The sequence below is a fragment of the Callorhinchus milii genome, unplaced genomic scaffold, assembly GCF_018977255.1.
Source record: "Callorhinchus milii isolate IMCB2004 unplaced genomic scaffold, IMCB_Cmil_1.0 Scaffold2, whole genome shotgun sequence".
Taxonomy (NCBI): domain Eukaryota; kingdom Metazoa; phylum Chordata; class Chondrichthyes; order Chimaeriformes; family Callorhinchidae; genus Callorhinchus; species Callorhinchus milii.
In genome coordinates, this window is record NW_024704743.1 from 69,294,293 (window position 1) to 69,311,719 (window position 17,427).

At 38.3% G+C, this 17,427-nt stretch overlaps 1 protein-coding gene across 8 annotated transcripts in view; it reads right to left on the reverse strand.

Annotated features, from left to right (window-relative positions):
- Positions 1 to 1,788: 1,788 nt before the first annotated feature.
- Positions 1,789 to 17,427, reverse strand: part of ankrd28b (ankyrin repeat domain 28b) — a 96,936-nt gene continuing 81,297 nt past the window's right edge. For 5 of the 8 annotated variants that reach the window (XM_042346684.1, XM_042346710.1, XM_042346681.1 and 2 more), the window contains 11 exons: positions 16,302 to 16,389; positions 15,242 to 15,359; positions 14,068 to 14,287; positions 11,202 to 11,289; positions 11,034 to 11,117; positions 9,476 to 9,621; positions 8,730 to 8,812; positions 8,046 to 8,141; positions 5,754 to 5,836; positions 4,941 to 5,032; positions 1,789 to 2,990 (listed from right to left, as the gene is read on the reverse strand). In XM_042346684.1, the coding sequence (XP_042202618.1) occupies positions 2,704 to 2,990; positions 4,941 to 5,032; positions 5,754 to 5,836; positions 8,046 to 8,141; positions 8,730 to 8,812; positions 9,476 to 9,621; positions 11,034 to 11,117; positions 11,202 to 11,289; positions 14,068 to 14,287; positions 15,242 to 15,359; positions 16,302 to 16,389 (1,385 nt within the window). In that variant the 3' untranslated portion in view covers positions 1,789 to 2,703. The remainder of the gene's footprint in view (positions 2,991 to 4,940; positions 5,033 to 5,753; positions 5,837 to 8,045; positions 8,142 to 8,729; positions 8,813 to 9,475; positions 9,622 to 11,033; positions 11,118 to 11,201; positions 11,290 to 14,067; positions 14,288 to 15,241; positions 15,360 to 16,301; positions 16,390 to 17,427) is intronic. The other 3 variants (XM_042346699.1, XM_007897606.2, XM_042346691.1) reach the window with 1 other exon arrangement.

Below are 17,427 nucleotides of genomic sequence, written 5' to 3' on the forward strand. Positions count from 1 at the left end.
ACATCACTCCCACCCTCGCTCGCCTCCACTGGCTCCCCATCCCCCAGAGGATCGAATTCAAGATCCTCATCCTCACCTACAAGGCCATTCACGGCCTCGCTCCCTCCTACCTCTCCGACCTACTATCCCCCTACCTACCTGCCCGTACCCTCCGTTCCTCTGGCTCCGGTCTGCTCCACATCCCCCGCCCCAACCGCCCTACCATCGGTGGCCGGGCCTTCAGCCTCTCAGCCCCGAAGCTCTGGAACTCTATCCCCCAGTGCCTTCGCCGCCTCCTCCCTTTCCTCCTTCAAGGCCGGTCTCAAGACCTTTCTCTTTGACCGTGCCTTCAGCTCCCCTCTCGACTCTCTACCCCCTCCTCGCTCCCTCCCTTCCCTCCCCTCCCCCTGACCATTTCCCCCCTGCTCGGGTCCTGACCCAACTGTACAGCGCCTTGGGACGTCCTCCCGACGTGAAAGGCGCTCAATAAATGGAATCTTGTTGTTGTTGTTGTAGGCTCACCGTTGAAATAAATGCATCAACAATATAGGTTCCACCTGAATGAAACATGCATTCTTTTATCCACTTGTCAACAACCTGATCACAAGTCAACGCAATCATTGAAGACCTATACTAGTACTACATGCAGTTCTGAAAACCCAAAGTATCTCCCAAAACACAAATGATAAAGCGAATTATAATTACATACAACTCACATCTGGGTTTTATTATCCATAAAATATACAATAATTTCAGCAATGTATTTAAAGAATGCAGTAGGTAACCAAGCAGTCACAATTTCTATATACATGCTATAATCTTAACTCCTTCAAGAAAAAAGAGACGAAGCAGAGATACATTAAAACAGAATAAATTTTGTTCTGTTTCCACATGTTGTACATATTCAGAAATCAGCTCATATTTTACAGGATTCCAGTTATTAAAATATCATGGTTTGACAGAAGGATCCTCTGGACTTTTATCCAAAGCAGCGGAAAAGTCATGCCAACTAAAAAGGTGGCCCGACTGCGTAAAATTCATAATATTTGAAATCCAATAAACCAAAGAAAACCCTGCTGAATCAAATACATTACTTCTTCAAGAACATAGTGATTTAAACATCAAAATGAATCCAATCCAGTCATTAATTGTGCGATACAGGCCTCCTTTTTGGGATGAGAAACACTAAATAGAACATCTCAAACAATATTTAGACAAAACTAATTTGTTCCAAGTATAGCATTTTTTTTTAATCCATCCATGTGAACAACTGATGCGTAAACATTGCTGAATCAGGGCTTTCTATGTAAATTTACATAGAACATTGAATTCATGGTCAGGTTCAACTGCAAACAGATTGAAAACACTGCCTGGTTCAGCTGTAATATACCCAGCACGATCACTTGAAAGTGTTCTTCCTCAACCACTGAAGAATCAAACGACCAGACTGCATTAGCTTTATTGTGTCATAAGTGGCTTATTCAAAGAAACTGCTAGACATGGAACAACGCAGTGATACAACTTCATAGGTCTTTCTCCCTGAATGTATAGTTGTAAGGATAAAACAGTGAAGGCACTGAAGAAATCAGAAACAAAAAGTACATTGGGTTTTACAAATGTGGCTTTAAATAGTGTAAAATATTTTATTACCTAAAAGGTGAACGTCAATTAAAACCCAAATTCACTACACTGCAAAGTCCAGGCAATCTTCCTATTCAAGACTCCTATATCCTGTGTTAACGCTGGCCTCCAGAACTACAAACCTGTATTGTAAAATATCAATCATATCATAAAACACACAGGTAAAAGTAAGGTTTGAAAAACTGCAGATAGAATGGGAATTCCTCCACAATACGATTTATTGTACATTTTAATTATCCATCACTTTGACTGTACCATTTTCATTGATCTTAGGTTAAACTAGAAAAGTAGGAAAAGGGCATTCACATTGGCTCAAACATAGGCTCAAATTTCTTTCCCTCACCATTCCACTTGAGACATTTAGAACCAATTAGACAGAGAGATCAACAAATGTACATTAAAATATCTCTGAAGAATTTCACTTTAATACTGTTAAATCAACGTTTTTAAAGTTGCACAGCTTGAGAGATCTTTTATTCCAGCTCTCTAAATTATTTCACTTTGTACATAAGATTTTTTTAAAAAACCAGTTTGGTCCCTTTGGCAAATAAGTGTGCACGTGAGTGACATTATATCCCAATTGTGTTATATCACTTTCCCCATTAAATTCATTAATTCCCCTTTCTATTTAGGAATATTTGGTTGCCTGTCTCCATTTATTTTAAGGACTGCTATTCCACCCAGCATCGTAGTCTTCAGATTCAACACTCAACAGTGTGCACTGTTGAAAGGAATCCTGGCACAGAAAATAAAAGAGCATTAAAGTAACATTACATTGGCATCCATTGACTTTGCAGTAGTTTCCTACATTGTTTATAAACTTTTGAGCTTCCTGCTTTCTTATTCAGCGCCTTGGGATGTCCTCCCGATGTGAAAGGCGATATACAAATGTAATTTTTGTATTGGATTCCTTATGCCTGCATTTTCTGTATCTTCTATTTTTGATAATTTGATCAACTTTAAATCTACAATGCAACTGCTCCAAGTGGCCCAGAGAATTTAAAAGGCGCTCATTTTCAAAACAACCCATCCACCATGGGCTTGCAGCAAGGGCTCTCAGCACAAACGTTCAAGTCGGTGTATTCAATAGGTCTCTGAATCAGAGTCATTTAGATCATCGTCTTCAGCATAAGGGTAACCATCTTCCCTGCCTATATTGTTCAAACTGCAGAAAGAACTGTGATCACTTCTCATAATTGGTAGAGACTCAAAGCAAACAGTCTTCGAAGGATTGCTGTAATGATTAATGGCGTTAAAACTGAGAGTAGGTAAAGTGCCGCTGGATGAAACAGGCATCATAGTGGCCAGAATGAGGGCTAGGCAGTCCGCCACATCTTTATTCGGAGCACAGGCCAAAGCAGGCGTGTAACCTGAAACAGTTAAAAGTTTTTAAAGAAAATATTACAAAACGTTCCTTCCTCTGAAAAGAAATTCAATAACAATAGCCGAGTTAAGAGTAATCTCCATTTAATTAAAAAGTAAACTACACACTAGGCTTTTTGATACATTCCATGGCTTAAATGTAAATATGTGAAAATGCAGTAAAACCATGAACAATTATGATGAAAATATTAAAATAAGATTCCAAGATCGGGAGAACTTCCTAACAAATTATGTAGTTGATGGGAATTAGAAAAGGGATTGGTGGATAAACGGAAGCATTACAGCCTCCAATCAATGCTTCCAATAGCTAAGTGGCTGAATCAAGGAACTCAGTAACCTCCTGACTTGTCCAATCCTCTTGGCTATAATAATAATCCTTGCATTTGATACAGCGCTTGATCAGGTCTTCGGGACGTCTCAGTGTACTTCGCAGAATACATTGTAAAGTGAGTTGACAATTTTGTGAGAAATGCAGCAGCCAATTGCGCACAGCAGTATCCCACAAACAGTCATGGATTGAGTGACCAAATTATTTTTTATTATTATAAGGCATTATTATCCCTGGAAAAGCGATCCACCAATCGACTAACAACCAGGTTCCTACTTACTGCTTGGTAAACAGAGGCGTGTAGAGTAAGGAAACGTACCCAACGTTTCGCCCTGCCGGGAATCAAACCCAGGTCCTCTTGTGAAATGAGTGCTCTAACCACTGAGTTACAGCACTCTATGAGTGCTTATGGCACAACAAATGTAATAGGGACAATTCTATGTCCTACAAATGATAGAAATACTTTTATCTAAATATAAAATAGTAAATGTCACCATTAGTGCAACAGTTGGGATGTGGAGCTCTGATTTCAGACTCCCTGAGATGAGATATAATCACAATAGAATGACAAACTTTCTTTAAATCAAGAGGTAAAGTTATTTAAGAAAGAAGTTGTGTAAACATAAGGAGTTTTATACTAGATAGGACTGAGAAAATCATTCAGGATTAGAAAAATATTGTATATTGCAAATATTATCTTTTTGGTTCCAATTGAGCAAAATAGATCTAAACTGCATTATGTTGATGAAAAGGCTGGCATGAATTTGGAAGCAGACTATTAAAGAAAAGAAAATGGAGTACATCACATACAACCACAGTGAATACCCAAGCATTGTTTAATTTGAGAGATTGGCAACAAGTTTAAATAGTTTTGATGTTCAAGCATAGATGCAGTTGTTTGACATTATTTTAAAGTGGTTTTCTTGTAGGGCCATCTTGTGGAAATGTTTGCAGTCTTTTATTATTAGATGGCGTAACAAATGGAACATTCAGACACAACTACCAGGACAGAACAGTGTCCTGTTTTGCTGGGAGCACTGAAGATTTGGAGAAACAGTGCTGATGTATTAATGGATACATCAATGATTCCAAGCAACCCACGTTTATTACTGTTTTTTAAGTGTCTTGGGATATGGACAACACTGAATCAGAAGACATCTTTACCATTTTCCCTTTTTAATAGTTTTGACTTTTTCCCCTTTCTCATCTACTGTGGTACTGAAAATTTCCCAGTGACCTTTACCATTGAATTTTGGCAAGCTATTCAACAGCAAAGACAATAAGATTTATAAAAGCAATGCAGGGTCAACAAGATAAAAATAAACAAAATTCCTTCAATAGTGGTTACTAGTTTAAAATCAATACAATCTACTTTACATCTCATCTAAAACAATCAATCAAATGTCCATGTATGCAGATTGAATGCTGCCTTTAAAATATTTTATAAAGAAAATAAACCCATTAGCACTTGGGACAATCCAGAAATTTCGGCTGCAACCATTATTCATCCCTCACTCAAATATTATGCTCACCGTTAAAGGTTGATTAGACAGAGTAAACTGCCACAATTTTGCATACTATACATAAACTTAAAAAAAAACAAGCTTACCATTTTCATCTACAGCAAGTACGCTGGCTCCTTTGCTCAACAGCTCTTGCACAACCACAGTCAGTCCATTGCGTGCAGCAACATGCAACGGTCTATATAGGAATAGATGAAAATGCAGAAGTTACAATTTTCATAAGGTATAACTTAGCAATGAAACAGTTTGGAGTGTCTGATAAACACCGAACAATATTTCAAAAAGATTGGAGGGTGACCTGCACTCCTTACTGGAGTGCACTGAAATACTATATAAATATTTGTAGATTTCAACACTTAGAAATGAAAATAAGAAAGTTTTAAAATACATTTTCAGGGGATTGTCTACATCAAGAAAGTATAAACGAAAATGAGAAAGTTACATTTTCAACAACAAAAGTGCTTTCAGTAATGTTCTCAGGAGGGCTGTGTGGAGGAAATTGTAGAACACAATATCACTGCACCTATATTATTGTAGAGGAAAGTGTGGATGGGAAGAGAATTATAAAATAGCACTCCAATGCAGAAGCTGATTATCCATCCATCTTACTTAACTATTTTATAGTTTACATTGATTATTTCTAATTAAAGGAATTCCGTACTGCCATTCATAGTTAATGTGCACGATGAGAAAGCTGTATACTTATTTTTCAGCATGTCCTGAAATACACATAATGGTGCATTTCAATTTCCCACATACAAATCTTGGCTTTGACAAAATTTGGATTGTATAAGTTAGGATAAAGTGACAAATTAAGTGTCTAATTTTACACTTTAAAGTTGAAATTATGTTTAAAATATTACTTATCAATACTATGAAATAAAAACAGGAATCCTTACGTTTGCAAAGAAGTATTTGTTGCATTAATGAGGTTCCGGTCAGCAATCTTCTCCAGTATTAACAAGGCACTAGTTTCATGGCCCTAAAAACAGAGAGAATAAAATGAGTAAAGGCTTACTGCTTTTTTTATTGAAACTCTGAATGCAAACCTTCCCCCCAAAAGTACTGCCATTTATAATTAATGTGAATGATGTATATTTTAACCATGTGTGATTTTCAAGCTAATTTCATTGTGCAGGCACCTCTTCGTCTGAAAAAAGTGTCCCAGGTGTCAGCAAACTCTTCCACAACTAGTATTGCTGTGGAGTTGGCTGTTAAATGCTATGATCCAGCTGTGTTATCTGGACAATGTCACCGATTTTCAGTCTGGATAAAATATATTTCATATTCATCTAATTTGGCAAAGTGACTCACCTTTTTGCTTTATTCAGCTTAGTGAAGGTCACTAATTTTATTGATCGCACCAAGCTATCATTCTTTGGTTACAAATAGGAGACTTAATTGAGGACTCATTGACTTACAGACCCATTGCACCTCTTGACATTTAGCTAACAGATATGCAGTCATTATCTAAAATTAGATCAATGTAACCATCAGTACCCCTATCCCTCTGAGGGCTTAATATGACTCTGGTATTTACTACCCACCAGAAACCCATTACCACTACCAGTTGCCCAAATTATCTGCACTGCACTTCTATCAGTTAGGTTGTACCAAATTATTCATTCTAAGCATTGAGTACATTTACTTCAATCTCCACATATAAGAATATATTGCTGCTTTTCCTTAAAAAAAGGAGCACATTGTCTACGGACCAAGGAACAGGAGTCAACCATATCCTTTATGATAAAGCCCAGCATTATTCTATTAACCATGTTTTAATGTTTGCTGTACCTACAAACTAGTGTGCAATGACTTACAGTGAAGACCTGCTTTAATGTAATCCATAGAATCCCAACCAGATCTATAATGGGGTCCATCAGTGCGTCTGCATTTACTGAGCATCCCATAGAAAGACAAAATGCTGGCTGGTGCAGGGGAAGCCAAAATGGCCAACTCCTGCAGCATTGGGCTGATGCTAACGTCACTTCCTACGTGCTACATGTGTGCAGAAAGTCGCCAGCCTCGCAATACACAAACAAGTAGGTTAGATGGTAATTGTTGCAAATGCCTAGCTTGACCTAGCATGAGTAGATTAAGTTGTTCATTGTCACTTCCTGCGCTTATGCATGCAAGCTAGCTACCGATACACATGAAAACCTTGTTATAATGACACACATAACAGGATTCCATTGTACACACTTACATAGAATTACATAAATGACAAGCCATTCAGCCCAATTTGTCCATTCCAGCATTTATACTCAAGTGCCCCCTACCCCTCCTGTACTCCTCGTTTATGTATGTATCAAGTTTCCTCTGAAATATGTTGATGCTTCTTGCTTCAACCATAGCTTCTGGCTTTGTGTTCCACTTTCTCACCACCCTCTGTGGAAAGACATTCCTCCTACTTGGATATATAAATCAGTTTATCTGCCTCCCTTCTCCTCACCCTCGCTTTAACATTCAAATATATTCTTGGCCACCAATCTCACACCCAAAGTGTTCTCTCTCACACTTTGTTACATTAAAAATCCTAGAATTTAATGTAGCAACATCAATATACATTTGATGTCATTGAAATATCTCAAAGCAATACACAGGGTTTTACTGTGAAGTGTAGTGACCGTGTATTTGTAGCTTCTATCTGCCATTGTTCTCTCCAACCCCACTCTTTGTCCTTTGCAATTTTTTTTGCAAATCATTCTGCTGTTCACAATTTACATCTCCTACCTTAGCATCATCAGCTAACCTGGATATACAATATTCTATATCTAAATTTGTATATAGTGGCGAAACCTAGTACCAAGCGTCAATCCCTGTGACACACCACTTGCCACTGTCTACCAATCAGATAATGTCCCCTTTATTTCACCTGTCTGCCTACCTCCCAACCAATTTCCCATCATGTCATGAGATAATCTCTAATTCCATGCATCTAAATTTTATTTAGAAATCTGTTATACAGCACCTTATCAAATGCCTTCTGAAAATCCAAGTACATTAGCATCTATCAATCCTACTTTTTATCTATCACCTCAGCGTTTCATTTAAAAACTTATTTTTAGAAGAAAACCATTCTGACTCTTCCTGATCAAGGTCCCTTTACAAATTCTGCACCATTGTCATGAAATCAGGAGTGGCATTGACAGAGTCACTCGAGAGGGCATGTGTCTCATTCTTTAGCTTACCCTGCCTGGATCTTTTAAATCTTGGGCTGAAATCTCCCTTTTTTGTGCCTGCCACACTGGCTTCTTAAGAGCCCTGTTTAGGACAATTCTCAAGCTCTGTCAAAATAAAGACATTTACAGGGCTGTTACTAAAACTGCTTACTACAAAATGCAATAAATTGAACTTTCTAATATGGCTAGACAACAGTCAAGACAAGTATCAACAGGACAAATGTGATTTAAAATTAGGCTTATATGTAATAGTGGAAAATGACCTGACCAAATTGGAGGTCCAATAGCACAATTGCTTCAATTGTCTCTAGGGATTTAACTCCTTTCCCCTCCAGGAACTATTTACATGTGGAGGTTGAATAAATGAGGTAAAATTATCTTTTTGTTTCAGAAAAACATACGTGGAAAAGGACAACGCCAATGTCTTGACTGCAGTAGATCTATATCTTATGATGTTGATTTGCTCAATTTTACTGGAAAGTGAAGCAACACTTCTAAGTAAATAAAAAGTTGAATTATTTTAAATAAATTAAAAGCACAAGCCCAAGTACTCAGTATATTGGAGAAGGCCTTTTAGTCGTCAGACCTGCTCTAGCATTTTATTAGGTCATGGCAGCAAATTACACCATATCTTTCAAGTATCTAACAAAACAAAATAAATTCTATATTTCTTAAGGCTGGAGTGATGCTCACCTTGCTACAACCCAAATGGAGGGCTGTGTTTTTGTTCACATCCTGTAGGGTCAGGTCTGCTTTTGCACTGCTGACTAACACCTCTGAAAGACATAACAAAAATAGGCATTTGAAAAACTTAATCACAAAACTCCACCAAACTGATGAGAGCTCCACTTATTGGAACTGTATTTTGCCTTCTACTACAGATATACAAAAGTACTGCTGTTTAAATACTGTGAGGTTCTAGCAGCCGGTTAAAGTTAAGCTAAGCCAGTTATGAATCGTGAGTCAATATCTGCTGTACATTCCAATCCAAATGATATCACATACAAATCTATTACAGAGAGTATCAAATTTGCTCAGTTAATAATTGAGTAGGTATGAAGCACAGTAAAATGAAATCTATAGTGGTACACAAGGTTTATTTAAAAAATAACAGATCCATAAAATATGGATTTTAAATTTGTGGCACACCACAATCTAAGCAAACCCCATAGTGCATTATCTATTAGCTTTGCCAGGCTTCAAATCCCCAGAATGAATCAAAGCAAAATTTTTGAAGCATCTTCCTTTTTGTTAAAAGTGCTGATTTATGAAGAAAATTTGTTTAACTTAAGGTCACAGAGCCTCTGAAATGATTACATTGCCTACAATCTGCCAGCACTTGAGCAAGCACTGTTTTCTAGAAATGCTGACAACGTTCTTTAAAGCATGTTGTTTCCCAGGTTATAGAATGATGAAAGAGAGATGGATAACGTCCTTACCAACAGCATTAGTCTGCCCATTCTCTGCCGCCATCATTAAGGGCGTTTTCCCAGCAGAATCTACAGCATTCACTTGAGCATTGTGGCTGAGTAGAAGCTGTAAACATTCAACATGATCTGTGAAAGCTGCTGCATGAAGAGGAGCTCTATAGTAAATGAAAAAATAGTTAATCACAGAATTTTAATTCGTCTTCTTTTCTTCAATTTAAATTACAACTACTTTGAAAAGGAAACTTGTTCATTTATTCACATTTCAAATAATTTTATTCCACACGTAATAAATCTGTACAAAAACATCTTTCATAACACCTCATTGTTGGCATTACATTAGTGGAAAATCAAATAGAATTATAAATGGACATTTAAAAGGTCATTAGAACCCACGTACAATTTTATAGTGATCTGAAATGATGCAACATCTAGTTCCTTACAGAAAACATTCAGCATTGACTGATAAAACACAGACATAATAATAATCATCCCTACATATCTTATAGTGCCTTTCACTTTAGGATGTCCCAAGATGCTTCACAGTATATACTGTAAAGTGCAGTGATTGTACATGTTTTGTGGGCAAACATGGCAGCCAATTTGCACATTGTAATGACCCACAAACAGTCATAGAATAAGCGACCAATTTTATTTGGGAGATTGTTGGCCAGGACATAGGGAGAAACTACCTTCTCTTTTTGAATAGTGCCATGGAATCTTTAATATCCACCTGAACAGGCAGAAGGGGCCTCAGTTTAATGTTTCATTCGAAAGACAGTACCTCCAACAATGCAGCACACTCTCAGGAGTGGATTGCCAGCTTAACTATGAGTTACAAATCCCGATGTAGAGCTTGAACCCACAATCTTCTGACTCAGAGGTGAGAGCTATCAACTGAGCCAAGCTGATACATCTGAATTGTCCAGTTATCCAAATTCTGTTTGAACACAGGGATGTTCCCTCAGGGATATTTTTAAGGGTCTCACCTAATTACCTAATTCTGGAGAGTGTTAGATGCAGATTGGCAAGAGCCAAGGCGAGAGGATCCCATAGTGTGTATTGAGTACTGCTGGGGTTTAACCAGCTACAACCATATAGAATGTCATTCAAGTAACTGTCTAGCAAGATTCCTACTGCTTGTCCAGCTAGGACCACCCTGTCTGCTAGCGATTTGGCTTGGAGGGTTAACAGGAGATGAGTGGGAAGAATCCCTGTTCCTAGTGACTAGTCTGTCCAAACGTGTTCTTCCATTGAGCCAGGCTGGCTGATCTGTCATCAACAATACCCTGGAGTATTGCAGACCCGCCTGGCTCAGAAACAAGACTACAGAAACGGTCACAGAAGGTTGACTCAATTCCCACATTTTGTTACCAGCTCAGCTCCAAGGAAATTCCATTTGCATCTCCCCAAGGATGTTGGAACACTCCACAATGCCATAACCCAGCATGTTGGCACATTACATCACACCAGGTGATTTCTGTTCCATCATGACATACTCTACCATTAAATAAATTCACTATATCCTATACTTTTAATGCCATAGTGGAAGAAAAAATAATTTCATTACCTTCCCTTTCCATCTGTAGAGTTTACAATGTTAGCACCTAGAACATCTATTAACATTTCTGCAGACCCTTCATTGTCATTTATTCTGAAAGGGGGAAACAAAAAAAGTCATTTGACAGAACATTTTTAGTTGCATAAAGATTTAGATGATAAAAGAGAAATAACTTACACAGCACAGTGTAAAGGACTAAATGCATTGCCTTCCAGTTTCTGAAAAATCTCCTGTTCCAGCAGAAGTTCTACACAAGTATCATGACCTGAAAAAGACGAGAGTTGAATCACTTAAGTTTCTTGTTACTACAATATTACTGTATACTGTAACTGCTCTCGTACTGTACAGAACAGTTCACACTTATATAGCGTCCTTCATATGGATAGCTTCTCTTAACTGTGTGGTTTAATGCTGCGTTGGAAAGAGAGGGGAGCTGACTGCAGGCATTATCAAAGAGGAAGGTCTTCAGGTGCAATTTGAAGAAGTGCAAAGCGGAGACAAAATGGAGGGATTGAGACAGGGAGTTTCAGAGATTCGGAACATAGTGGATGAAAGCGGGAATATGCAGAAGAACTGAGTCAAGTAGTAGAGTGGGGTGTGAGCAGAAACAATGTTTGCAGAATATTTGCTCAAAACAAGGACACATCACAAATGGAACAGAAACATACTATTGTATTTATAAACAAATAGTGAGCATCAGTTTGGCTCATTTCTACTTACAATGAGCAAAAAACATCAGGTGCAAGACATGCTGTTTGGTCAGATATATGAACCAGAAAACTGCAGTACTGTAAGCTATTTGCAATCGAATTACTGATAAACTGGGATAATGACAATTTCTCAGGCCTTATGATAAGTTTGGTCATCTTAAATGAGATGAAAACATTGGAAACCTGAAATCCAAACCAAAACAGGAAGATCAGCATCTAAAGAGAAATGTATCAATGTTTAATTTGAGACTTCAGCAGATCTGAATAAAAGGTCACACCCAAAATGCTAACCTCGTTGATTTCTAAGATTTTTGGTTGCTTTTATTTCATTTTATTGAAACATGAATTCCTTGATTGACAATAATGTAGTTTCTATTGGGATAAAAGAAAAGGTTTGCTACGGAAATAAGTTTCACAATCCGGTTCCAGGTTATTTGTTTAAAGTAACTACAAACAGCACTCTGATACACTTAAACAGTGTGCTGTATAGTCACAGAAATGTCAGATTTTTTTAACAAAATATTCGACCACCACAGATGTTTACTAATCAAATGTATCCAGGGTTCAAAGCTCATATATATTTTAAGGGATCCAGCATATGAAAATATTCTGGCTTGGTGGAAAAGCCAGCCCTCGAGAGAGAGTTACAGCCAAACACAGAGAAGAAGCCAGATGGACCCAGAGAGAACCAAGCGAGAAATAGATAGATGTAGAGGCAATCAGAGGGACAGCAAGTGAGATGCAGACAAAGAAAAACAGGGGAAGTTAAGAGAGAGAGAGAAATGAGAAAGAGATCCAAAGAAAAATATAGATTGAAATCAGAGAAGAAGAGTGTTAGACAGAGATACAGGATCTTATCATTTCAGATCGTGATCTTCCATTTTGGCTGGAGTAACAACAACAAATTACATTTTAAAAGCACCTTTCAGTCAGTGAATCGCACCTGAGCTGGTGATTAAGATCTGGAGGGATGGAGGTTGGGAGGGGAGGAATAGGAAGGCACGGTCGAAGAGGAGGTTTTTGAGATGGGTCATGAAGGAGGCAAAGGAGGGGGAGAGACAACAACAACAAGATTCCATTTATTGAGCGCCTTTCACGTCGGGAGGACGTCCCAAGGCGCTGTACAGTTGGGTCAGGACCCGAGCAAGGGGGAAATGGTCAGGGTGAGGGAGACGGACTGTGGGATGGAGTTCCAGAGGGTGGGAGCAGAGAGGCTGAAGACTTGCCTGCCAATGTGGCGGGGGGGGTAGGCGGGGGGGCGTGAAGCAGGCCAGAGCCCGCTGAGCGCAGGGAGCAGACAGGTTTGTAGGGGATTAGGAGGTCACAGAGGTAGGGAGGAGCAAGACTGTGAAGGGCTTTGAAGGTATGAGCTTGAGCTATATCTTCTGAGGGGAGTTGGACGAGGATAGGGGTGATAGTGTAGCAGAGCCTGGTGCAGGAGAGGACACGGGCTGCAGAGTTCTGGATGATCTGTAGCCTGTGGGGGGGGGGGGGGGGTGAGAGGAGTTGGGGAGGCCGACAAGCAGGGAGTTTGTGTAGTCGAGCCTGGATGTGATGAATGCGTGGTTGAGGGTCTCAGCGGCCTGGGGTGAGAGACAGTGGCAGAGCCGGGCGATGTTGTGGAGGTAAAGAAAGGCAGAGCGCGTCATGGCACAAATGTGGGGGATGAAGGACACTTAAGGGTCAAACAGGAACGTTGAGGTACACATTTCAGGTTTTAAGTTATTCTTTCATTATATGCCTCAAAAGTCTCAGGAAAAAATATCGTAGATTCCATCAACTAAGTAGACATTTCTAAAAACACAATTTTAAGGAGGTCCTTTTAGTCCGTGGTGGAAATTCTACGGGGGGAAGGCAAGACTGAAAGTGTACACTGGAGATTAATAAAATGAAATAAATAAAAAATAAAAAATAGTAGTACATTGCAACAGATTGGTTGTCTGCATGTTGAATCCCAATAAATGATTTAAGCATTCAAAACACCAATAGCTTACAATGAATGCACCATAGAGGTGTACAGTAAGGGCTTTTGTTACATTTAAAATTGAACAGAAACCACACAGAACTTTCAGGAAAAAGCTGTGATAAGTCATATATCATTACCACCGGGCCTAGAGTTTTGAATATTGCCTGATTAAACAGTGAGTCATTGAATTTTTCAGCAAAGTGACTCAGTCCAATTCTTTGTAAGTGGCAAAAATCTGGAAGGCTGGAAGAATTTTTTAATGACTCGTGGACCATCCGTCTGACTATCAACAGACTCTCATTGGACCTAAGATGGAATAGCAATTGAATTTGTTTCAGGTCACATGTGCAATGTGGCTCATATTTACCATTATAACAAGCCCAGTGTAGCGGTGTGTAGCCATGATTGTCTGCAGTTGTAGGAGTGATATCCATTGAGGATGCTGCTTGAAGTAATGCTCCAAGTACTCCTACATGTCCACAAGATGCTGCCAAATGAAGAGATGTGCGTCCCTTGCAGTCCTGAATTAAGACGTTAGCGTTGTGTTGAAGTAAAGCTTCCACACATTCTTCATGACCAGTTACTGCCTATAAAACCAAACATTAAATTAAGGCAACCTAGGGATCTGTAAACATTTTACTCCCACAAGTTGCAACAGAGGACACAATGTAAATTCTTTGTATCCAGATGTTATATTTGTAATGAAATCCTAGTAACACAAATAAACTGTAGTGCCTGTACTGCTAACCAAGCTAAGGTTAGCTAACTCAATAAAAATAAATAAACCCGAGATTTAGCAATCTATATAGTTTAATTTGAAACCAGTTTATCAATTGAACAATCAGGGAAGTTCCATGAATATTTTTAATCACAAAAAAGCTTCAACAATCTCCATCAAGTTACAATAATTCAAAAGGACAGCAAATGGAAATGTGTACAATGATTTGGCTTGATTCTGGGTCTCTAAACATCTTAAAACGGTCTTGGTACATCCTCAAAATAAATGTACAACAATAACTTGCATTTATATAGCGTCTTTCATGCTAGAAGGCATCTCGGAGCAATTCATGTACTGAAATACTGATGCACAGTACAGTTGAACTGGAACAACTTACAATATTCTGTTTATTATTCGGCTCAGCTGATAGTACTCTTACCTCTGCATCAGAAGGTTGTGAGTTCAAGTCCCCTTTTGGGGACTTTGATCTCATGGTCTATGCACAAATTGACTGCCACATTCACATCTAAAATAGTCATTGCACTTCACAGTAATTACTGTAATTCAGTAATTACTGAAGCGCTTTGAGATGTCATGGGTTACTATATCAAATGGTAGGATCATTATGATTTATCTATGAGGTTGCATTCCACTAAAAAACAAACATAGTGCATTTAAAGATTTGATTCCCCCAAGCATAAGAGAATGAATCAGTTAACAAGTGTATACATATTTGTGCAGGCAGCAATATAAGTTCTCAAGATCAGGAATTCAAACCAGATTCTGCATGTACAATAAACAGAGATTTCCAAACAGTACTTACCCCTCGGTGTAATGCAGTTCTCCCCCATTTGTCTTTGGCATCTGCGTTTGATCCTTTATTCAGAAGTGAATACACACAGTCTGTATGTCCATTCAAAACGGATAGCATCAGTGGAGTTCTGCAACAAACAATGAAACAAATTTCCAATCACACCACCAATAACAACTTGCATTTAATAGCATCCCAGAGCACTTGTCACCAGGTAGTATTTGAACTGCACAGAAGAGAATTATAGGTATTTAACTTTTTTACCCCCCTAAAAGTTCCATTTTATTCATATGAAAATTAACTCAACATCAACCAGGTATTCTAAGTGCACAATTTGGACACCAATAGGAATTAGGTTTAAATAAACTCCAGAGCAAGAAATAGACATTTAAAAAATGCACATCATGGACAAGATTTATGGCAACCGTTTCCTGAATTATTTCTATTGGTGTGTAACTGCAACAGCATAAAAATATATTTTTCTGTTTCATTATGTATATAGACCTCAAAGCCAAGATACTTAAGATCAAGTGACATAACCCTGGGGCAAGAATTCTGTTAGAGTATTTCTCTACCATTTTAGTTACACACTCTAAACATGAAGCATGTTTTAAGGCTTTAAAATGTTGAGAAGTCAGGGAAATGAGAGGTAGTGTTGCAGTGTTTTTCTCTCTTTTTTCCCCCCTAAAAGTTCCATTTTATTCATATGAAAATTAACCCAACATCAGCCAGGTATTCTAAGTGCACAATTTTTTCTCCTCTAAAAGTTCCATTTTATTCACTGAGATTGTGTTTCAGGCTGTTCTAATAGGAGGGATAATATGGGGAGAACAACAAAATCTGTAATGGTAATGCCACGTTATGCTATTTCTAGCCCAACTGTACTGATGGGTTCTTGACAGGAACTACCTCAGATCTCCTTGCACACAGTTAAGAAATTGCTTCTGAAGTTGTACATATGGACCATAGAGACAATGATCTAATTCTACTTTTCGGCTTGCCCATCTATCTAATTCTCTTTTAAAAGAAAGACCACATTATATTTGAATGCAATAATAAAAATGTTGCTCACTGTCCATTTCCATCTTGAATGTCTACAGCTGTGTAGAGATCAGTGTTACCTATGAGGAGCCGTAGGCACTCGGAGTGCCCATTTGTTGCTGAGAAAGTAAATAAAAAGATGTCAAACGGAAAGATTCACACAACGTTTGATACAATTTTCAATAAAACACAAGTATGATAAACAATGTTCCTAATTGTCAATAGAACTGCCAACATTAAAAGTATATCTCCAATGTGCTCATTTCAGAACTTCTGCATGCTGTTGAACACGCAGGAATTGCTGAGAAGACAGTTGTATATTCCTACCAAGATCCAGCTAACCTGCCCAACAGTGATTCTGGATAGGGATTTGATCCTTTCCTTCCTAATTCTGGGGAGCTGAGGCTAATTGTAGTCCCAACTACAACAGCATTACATTTGTAAAGTGCTGTTCCGTTCGAGAGGAGTCCCAGGACACTGGACAGTCAGGCATTTAGACCTGAGCGGGGAAGTTGGGATCAGGGAGGGTAGGGAGGGTGGCTGAAGGCGCAGTCGAAGAGGCAGGTCTTGAGAAGTGCCTTGAAGGAGGCAAGGGAGGGAACGAAGAAAAATGAATCTGGAATGGAGTTCTAAACTTCTGCCCAATGTGAGATAACCTAACTCAGTACAGACCAGGTTTCAAATCTGCTGCCCTCCCTCTACATAATATGGTGCTGCACCTGTCCCAATTGCTGTTAAACTGGAGTGTATTGTCACCAAAAATCAAACCACTAACAGCAACAAGAGTTATATAATTTACCAGTACATATTCAAACTTATAGAAGTACGTAAGCATTTAAAGTTTTTAAAATTCCTACACTATCAATTTCTTTTATACATAAAAAATAACTGATATAAAAATGTATAAAAAAATAAATGTTATATGTAAAAAAATACATTTTAAATAAAATAAATATCAAAGTGCATAAGCATTTAAAATTCCTCCTCCATCAATTTGTGCTGTTCAAACATTTAAATGTTGGAACAGCAGAAATTGTTGGAGGAGTTTTGTGTAAAAAATAAATTCTATGGTGTACTAAATTAAATGCTGAGGGTGTGTTAATTTTTACTGTTAGCATTTTATATTTTCAAAACAAAAATAAATCTGCAACATTCCC